At 54.7% G+C, this 8,475-nt stretch overlaps 1 protein-coding gene across 1 annotated transcript; it reads right to left on the bottom strand.

Moving 5' to 3' along the window:
• Positions 1-2,167: 2,167 nt before the first annotated feature.
• LOC115345323 (homeobox protein HMX1) lies at positions 2,168-7,783 on the bottom strand. Its single transcript, XM_030023830.1, has 2 exons — positions 7,055-7,783; positions 2,168-5,271 (listed from the first exon to the last, which is right to left on the bottom strand). Exons 1-2 carry the CDS (start codon positions 7,314-7,316, stop codon positions 4,688-4,690), a joined length of 846 nt encoding a protein of 281 aa, XP_029879690.1. The 5' UTR covers positions 7,317-7,783; the 3' UTR covers positions 2,168-4,687.
• Positions 7,784-8,475: the final 692 nt, after the last annotated feature.

The raw sequence follows: 8,475 nt of genomic DNA, 5'->3' as shown, positions 1-8,475 counted from the left end.
TCAGTCGTAGCTGGGTGTAAATTGCGGTTGTGGTGTCCCCGGCCCCCGGGCCCAGGCAGCGGCTGGGGGCAGCGGGGACATCGCTCCCCTGCGCCGGGCACCGCGGGCGGGGAGGGAGGGGAGAGAAAACGGTTTCACTAGCTGGAAAGCAGCTCTCCCTGGAGTCCCACAGGAAGGCAGCTACAAGTGTCACACATAAACAGGCTTTTCAGGGGAGCTAAGCTGACTCCTTCAACCCAGAGGTGCGGGACAGAGGCGGATCGGGCCATGATGTGACCCCGGGACAGAGCATCCTTTTTCGAAGCCTTTTGTTTCCCTCGGAGGTCAGTTCAAAATCCTCAATTAAATCGCCTTCCTGCAACCTCAGCGCTTGATACGAGAGGCGTGTGGTAAAATCCTAGAGGGGATTTCCGAATAAAGCTAGTAATTCTCGGCTGTTCAGTAGACTGGAATTGCTAAAGATAAAAGGAGAAAGAAGGTAGAGAGAGAAGAGAAGAGAAGAGAAGAGAAGAGAAGGCAGACAGAGAAGAAGCGAGAATAGAAGAGCAATACAAGAACGAGAAAGAGAAAAGAAAAGATAAACAGAGACATAAAAGCGACCGAAACTAAGCAGCGAAGAAAAGAAGAAAGAACGAAAAGCAGAAGAGAAAATCAAATAAAATAACAAATCAAAGAAAAGAAAAAGAAAAGAAAAGAAAAGAAAAGAAAAGAAAAGAAAAGAAAAAGGAAAGCTTTAAATTTTAGGTGCACATCTAGATTTTCATTAATATCTTTTTTAATAGACATTCATGTATCTCACTACTTAGAAATTAAAACGTGGGATCCGTAAGAAGAGTTGAGAAACTCAAGATAGTTAAATGAAGCATTAAGAAATCCGCCATAAACTTAGAGTCATCGGGAATGGGAAAGGGAAACGTAAGAAAATTGCCTGGACCTAATTTGAGGCTGAGAGCACTAAATACTGCGAGTCCGCCGAAGTCTGGAGCGAGACTCCCTCGGATCGATGGTGAGAGCGGGGCGCGCACCCCGCCCGCCTGCCACGTTCGCAGGGGCAAAGACAGGCTAGTCCAAGATAATGCAGTATAAAAGAAAAAAAAAAAAAATCGATCCAAATATATTGTTCACCAGTGGAGCCAGCGCGCACCTATGAGATTTATCAAGTATTGATTTGCATGAATATTTTAGACCCATGCCTACGAGAAAAGTTATAGGCCATCTTAAGCCGGTGAGCAATGTACCATTTGCAAAGTAGCCATTTAACAAGGTGCTTCTCAGCATATCGATCATTTTCATTTAAAGTGTAATTAATAATAACATCCTACGGCAACTACACCAGGAATATATTTCAGAAGGTCAGTTCAGACCCTATTTTGATCTTCCTTTGCTTTGCTTAAAATAAAAAATAAATCTTTTCACTAATTATTTTTAGTAGCGTCCAATAAACACAAGTTATCTTTGTGAGTAGTCTGGCAAGGTTTTCCTTTGCCTCGCCTCTGGAGTGCCATCTAGCTAAGCTGTTGTAGCAACATTCATTAAATAAATGTCAACAGACAAGGATTTATGCTGCATAATAATATTACAGCTGTAGTATAACTGGATTTATTTTAAAGCTATTCTGAGGTTGCTTTGATCTATAAAGCAGCAACGTATGTCTCTATATGTCGCAAACAGCCTTTGCGAAACTACTTTGAGCTTTACAGTCCGCCAACAGTTTTCTTATAGCAGGAGCAGCACAAAGCGTGACTCTTACCTCTCCGGTTTGTTTAATAAAAAATATACATAGGGAAGAAAAATGCAAGGAACCTGCTGTCCTGATTTGAGGGGTGGGCTTCGGTCTTTTGTTTGTTCGGTTGGGTTTGGGTTTTTTTTTTCCTGTTTTCAAATCGTCAGTGCACATACATCAGGGACTACGTCTTCTGCTAGCTGTTTCTTTGCATCCTGCAGAAATTTCTTGCCATCAGGTACAATGAAAAACGTCATTAAAAAAGCTAGGAGGTAAAGAAACCTGAGGTGTATATGTTCCTACTTTCAGCACATACTTTTAATAAGCCACTATAAAGCAGTTCCTGCACGTACAGAACAAGGCATAAGTAAGCACTTTTTCTTGATGAATTCACGTCTTGCACCTTTTAATATTTTACTATGATCATAAGTTACAAATACAGTGTATGAAAAAAAATCTGTTTATTGATATAATCAGCACGTCTTTAAAAAACAAACAAACTAATGTCAAAACACATTTTAAAAATCCGATTGATCATTTAGCCCTGCCAGTTCCTTAACTTCAAGAAAAGAATATTTAGTAGAATCAGAAGTATAATAATCTCATGTTACTCCAAAGAAAAGGCATGTGGAGAGTGGCAGGCGTGTTAAGTTTCGCGTTGGATTACAATCTACTCTGATATGACTGTAGTGAGTCAGGATTTTGCTCCAGTAGGTAACACTGGGAGAGCTGGGGAGCTGGGTATGACGGGGGAAACGGTCTGGCCGCTTTCTTCCAGGGCTAGCCAGGCTCTGAACGGCATCAAATCAAGTGGTTGCGCCCCGAGGAAGAAACATCGCTCCGAGTCACCTCCTCTGCGCAGGAAAAGGCTGAAGTCCGCCCCAGCCTCTCCCCCCGCGGCCGGCGGGTCCCGTCCGGGGCACCGGCACCCCCAACCCCGCCGCCTCCCCGTCCTTCTTACACTGCTCGGGGACCAGGCTTTAGAAGTTTTCGCCCCGAATTCGGGTGTTTGACGGATATGCAAAGAAAACAGCTGGCGAAGATCTCCCGGAGTGAGACGAGGGATTTCAGAGCAGTTGGGGGGGGGGGGGAAATAATTTAAAAAACCCCAACAGCTTCCAGAAACGGGGCTCAAATCGAAACGAGCACCCCGGCAAGTTAGCACTTTTCTCAGGAACCCGGATTATATATATTTATTTCATTCTCGAGTGGTTTTGAGACTTCCAGCGTCCTGACTTCAACTGTGCAGGCTGATGCCCAGAGCCGTGTTTCAGGCCAAAGCGGAAAAAGAAAAAAAAAAAAAAAAGAAAGAAAGAAAAAAAAAAAAAGCGGTGGAGAGGTTATAATCCGCCCCTGACCCTTCTTCTCAGGTTTCGTATCAAAGCTGAAGCTCCGCCGCATCTCGCCGATCGATTTCATAACAAGAAACCGTGAGATTGCTCCAAATATAATATAAAACGTAGGAAATAGTAAGAATTAGATCGCTCTTCCTTCACTGGAGACAGGTCCGCATGCACATACGCCAATAGATCCAGGACCCGGCTTTCCCTGCGGGGACACCGAGTGCTTCGAGCTGGTCGGTTCAATTACGTCTGATTATGCCCTAAAATGTACGATCAAAGCTTGACCTTCCACCAAGGCTGAGTTTTATAAGGTCATTTCCCCCTTAATATTCGGAAAAAGCAATTCAAACCTTTAGAAACAATGATGGACCCCATATTCATTTTAGCAGCGGGTAGACAGGGGGAAAGAAAACAGTTATTAAAGGAAAAAAAAAATAGCTTGGCATGCATAATACTTCATATAATATCACATTACAGGTTAGGTTGCATAACTAGCCATACAGCTCCCCAGTCTGTCCCCATCTGATTATTTTTCTTTCCTTCCTTTTTAATTGCCAGTGCAAACTCCTAATCGATTACACAAACCGATCCCGTAAGAAACAGACAAGCCGAGGTGCGTTTTCCTCAGCCTCCTCAGGATACCGAAATAAGTGGCAAACCCACTGGTAACATACAGTATGTTGAATTATATATATATTTGTATGTATTTAACCGCGTATTTTAGCCGATAGTTTGTCAGGGAAAATAAAACGAAAACCAAGAAGCCAAATCCTCACAGCTCGGACTTCAGCGGGGCGAATTCATTCCAACGATTTGCCTTCTTCGAGTTGTTTCAAATCAAAAAGCCTGCATCGAGAAGGACCAGGGGGCATCAGCACATGCTTGGGTATCGATCGTATGAAAACGAGAGTAACCATGGAGGGAGGGGGGCAGAAATCTGTACGAATTAAGTGGCTAAAACAAAGGGCCCTGGAGAAGCTGCTGGAGGCGAGGATCCGCAGGCTCCCCCGGCTCTGCACGGAAAGCAGCCGGGGCAGCGGGGAAAATGAAAGGTTCCCCCGGCAGGAGCGCCGGCCCGGGGCAGCGGAGGACACGGGGAAGGGCCCCTGGCCGCGGCGGGGGCCCCGGGGCTTCGCCGTCCGTGGGGCGGGGGCGGCGGCGGGGCCGGGAAGGGCCCCCCGGCCCCGGCGGTTCCGTACATTCGTCTCACGCTCGGCAGCTCTGCGGGGGGCGGTGGGGAAGGGTCTGGGGGGCTGCTGCCGCCCCCGGAAAACGCCGCTCTGCGTCACCCCGGGGCCGAGGCGGCGGCGAGGGCTTTGCCGCTGCCACGGGGCTGCATTTTCTTTGGATGCGCGGCGGGGGGAGCCCCGCCGACCCGCTCCCGGCTCATGGCTGGGGTCCTCGTAGTCCTTTCGGTTCCCTCCGGCTGCTGCGCGTCGCTCCGAGTTTACCCCAAAAGCAAGTTTATTGCACGTTTAAAAAAAAAAAAAAAAAAAAAAGTCACAAAGCAGAAAATCGAGAAACGTGTAAGTTGGCAATAAAAAGTCCGGGGAGGAAGGGGGGTGGAGCTGGAAGCCGGGGGAGGGGGCGAGGGGGCCGCGGTCCCGGCGCAGGTGGGCGCTCAGACGAGTCCTGTCATCTGCGACCGTAGGAAAGGGAGGGAGGCGGCGGGGAAGGTGCCCAGGGGGTAGCTGACGCCGCTGGAGAAGCCCACCAAGGGGGGCGACATGTGGGGCAGGGTGAAGCCCAAGGCGCTCGCCGGCGAGTTCTCGTGGTACAAAATGGGGACCCGCACTATCCTTTGGGCGGCGTGGGAGAGGTTGGCCGCCTCCAGGTCGGCGGCCAGCTGCCGCTTCCACTTGTTGCGGCGGTTCTGGAACCAGATCTTCACCTGCGTCTCGGTGAGGTGCAGCGAGGCGGCCAGCCCGGCCCGCTCCGAGCTGCTCAGGTAGCGCTTCACGTCGAAGGTGGACTCCAGCTGGAAGACCTGGCTGCGGCTGAACACCGTGCGCGTCTTCTTCTTGCGGCCGGCGGCGCGTTGCTCCGGCTCTCCCGGCTCCTCGCCGCGCTCCTCCTCCTCCTCACGGCCGCCCGGCCCCGGCCGCCCGCCCGCCGGGCCCCGCGCCGCCGCCCGCCCGCCGCCGCCGCCGCCGCCCGCCCGCTCCGCCGGCTCCTCGGGCAGCTCGGGCGAATCCCGGTCGCTGGCTGCGGAGAAAAGGCAGAGGGCTGGGAAGCGGGGCCGCTGCTCCGGGGAGCCGGGCCCGGGGGAGAGGGCCATCGCCCCGCCGCCCCCCTGCTGACCCAGCGGCAGCGCCTGCCCCTCGCTCCGCTCGGCGGGCGAGGAAGGCAGGCAGGCAGGCGGCTGCGGGGAGAGCGAGGCCGGGCTGCCGAGGGCGCCTGGGGGGGGCGAGGAGCCCGGGCAAAGGCCTCTGCCGCTGCTCTGTCTCTTGCGATAAACCCCCAAATACTGGCCCGTACGTACACGCACGCGCAAGCATACTAACACAGAAATTATATTCCGTGTGTACGTACATATACTCGTCTGCGGACATACTCATACGTGGGCGTATGTGTATTACGCGGCTAAGTGTACGCACGTACCTAAACGCACACAGACGCCTGGGTATAAGGTGCGTATAGTTCTAGCTGCGTTTTGTACACATAAATGCAAGCGTGCACGTATTTGTATACACACGCGTATATATGCACAGAAGTATGCATCTACTTCTTGTATACGTCTGCACACGTACGAATACACGTGAACTTATTTATACACACACACGTATGTATTTACACACATATGTATACACAAACGTATTTACACACATATATACTTACAAATACATATGCAAGTATATTGCTGTGTGTAAGATAAGAGGGGTAAGAATCGTGGTGCGTGTGTATAGATAAAGGGAGGTAAGAAAGAAAGATTTTCACTTCACGTTATTCTGAACTTGATAAACCAAATGGATCGGGTCAGCTACTCCACTATCGGGACATTGTCTCCCCGCAAGTCTCCGTGGAGTTTCCAATCTTGTGGTTTCCATTTGCAGTTTTAAAGGGGAGAAAAAATACATCCTACTCTTAACAGGGGAAGAAAATAACAGGGAAAAAAAGCGAGAAAAACAAGGCAGCTGTTGTTTCTGGAGTCGTTTTCTGTTTCTAGATGTACTTTTGAGAGAAATGTAAAATATTAATAAATCTATCACTGTAAAAAGAAACTCTTTGGATTACAAATCACGCCTCTTCCTTATCGAGCAACCGTGAGAACTCCACAGGCTCGTACAGGATCACAGAGATGCACCGAAGGGCAGTATTTTTTCTATCAGGATAAAAATAACCCCCGATGGCAGCCCGTAAACTTTTTCAGCTGTTCATTTCTGCCCCTGAACCCGGGCTTTTCCTCCAGCGCCCTTTCCAGCCGAGTCCCCGTAAGGCCAGGCCGCCGCCTGCCCCTGCCGTGCTGCGGAAGGAGGGGAGCAGCGGGGCCGGCTCCGCGGGAAGGGGCGGCCGGGCCGCGGGGGCCCGAGCCCAGCTGCTCCCCCGGCTTGCCAAACTCTCCGCTGCGCTGCTGGGGACGCTGCTCCCAGCTTGCCGGCTCGCTGGGGCGTCAAAAAAAAGCCAGGCCTCCCTCTTACAAAAAAAAGAGAAGGAAGAAAAAGGGAGAGGGGCAGAAAAAGGGAAGGAAAAAAAAAAAAAATCCCCGAGCAGGCGAACAACCCCTGTTTACATTCTGGGCGGCGGGGCGGAGGCTCCAGGTGCCTGACACACCGGGAGCGTTTCCGGAGATTTGCCCCGGGCGGCCGAAAACGGGGAGGCAGGGCGAGGGCTGCGGGGACACTCCGCGCATCCCCCTCCGCTCCTGCCCCCAGGGGCCGCGGCGGGACCCGGGGTGGGGGGAGCAGAGACACCCCCCTCCCCACCGCCTCCCCCCCGCCCCCCAGCCCCAGCCGGGCCCGGCGATGAAGGGTAGGGAAAGGCGACTTACTGTCGGGGCTGGCGCAGCCCAGGAAAGCGGCGTGCGCTCGGCGGTACCAGCCGACGGCGGCGTCGCGGAGGGGGCAGCCCGGGGCTCCGAGGCGCAGCGGGGAGCGCGGCCCGCAGCGCGGCCCCCCGCGGCCGCCGCCGCCCGCCGCCGCCCGCCGCGCCCCGCCGCCCGCCGTGCCCTCGGTGCCCAGCAGGTCCTCGATGAAGAAGGACGAGACGCGGGCGGAGGTGGAGCCGGCGTTTTCCGTGGCTTCGTCCGGCATCGTCGGAGAGAACTGCCGGGGGGGGGGGGGGGGGTCCCTGCTCCGCCGGCGGCTGGCTCCTCGGCTCCCCGCTGCCCCGCGGCCGCCTCCTGCCTCTGCCTAGCCCCGTGGATGCTCTCCTGGTATAAAAGGGTTTTTTTCCGGAGTAATCATTTCAGATCGCGGTTTGCCATCATTTCCTGCGAGCTAGGAGGGGAGGGGGGAGGGGGAGGAGGGGAAGGGAACGGGGAAGGAGAAAAAAAAAAAAGCCAACCCGGCAACCCATCGGAGGCGCCAGATTCTGCGCGAAAACGATAATAACGAAATAAAAATGTCATGCGAGTTAAACGCCGGACGCGAGAGGGGGAATCCTGCGATTGGAGGAGCGCCGCGGCAAATGGGAGTTCCGCAGGGGAAGCGCCGGGCGCGGAGCGCGGCGGGGCCGGGCGCTGCCGGTGCCTGGGCGTGCGTGTGTGCGTGTCTGTGTGTGCGTGTCTGTGAGCGCGCGTGTGTGTGTGTGCGTGTGCGTGTGTGTGTGTGTGTGTGTGCAGTGCGGGGTGTGCGTGTGCGCGCGCCGCCCTGGGGCTGCCACTCACGAGCTCCTTATTTAGGTCAATTAGGGAGCAAATCCCGGCGCGGGGGGAGCGGCGGTGCCGGCCCCGGCACACGGGCCGCAGCCTGGGGGGGGGGGGGGGGGGGGGGGGGGGGGGGGGGGGGGGGGATTTACCGCTCTACGTCCCTGCCCTCCCATTGGTTGCAGCGGGCTCAGCGGGCAGCCCAGCCAACCAATCCACGCCCCGGATATCGCAGTTATATTAATATCATTAATAATAATCACCCCCCCCTCCAGGCCCCCGCCGAGCGCTTTCATGTCTGCGGCGGCGGCGATGGACGGAGGAGATGCGCCCTCCGCCGCCCGCAGAGCCTGCTCCGGCCCCGCGGGCCCGGCGGCCACCGCCGCGGGCTGCCGGCCGAGCGGTGAGGGTGCCCCCCACCTCCCGGAGCCCCCGGGTTGGGACACCTGAACGGGGGGGGGACGGGGACGGGACACGGGACGGGGCGGCGGAGGGACGTCTGCCCCCGTGACCAGGCAGTGTCCGCGGCCGCGAGTGTCCCGCCGATGGAGGAGAGGGTGACCGGCACGGGAGGGCGGGGGACCCACGTCTCTAGGGTCTCTCGA

The sequence above is a fragment of the Aquila chrysaetos genome, chromosome 1 (genome assembly GCF_900496995.4).
Source record: "Aquila chrysaetos chrysaetos chromosome 1, bAquChr1.4, whole genome shotgun sequence".
Taxonomy (NCBI): domain Eukaryota; kingdom Metazoa; phylum Chordata; class Aves; order Accipitriformes; family Accipitridae; genus Aquila; species Aquila chrysaetos.
Note: the sequence above shows the minus strand (reverse complement) of the source record. Positions and strands in the feature narration are given on the sequence as shown.

Bases quoted from the DNA above. Each gene is read 5' to 3' on its own strand.
- LOC115345323 (XM_030023830.1), bottom strand. From the start codon at position 7,316: ATGCCGGACGAAGCCACGGAAAACGCCGGCTCCACCTCCGCCCGCGTC. The intron at 5,272-7,054 runs GTAAGTCGCCTT...TTTTCTCCGCAG, and splicing joins GGGCTGCGCCAGCCCCGACA to CCAGCGACCGGGATTCGCCC.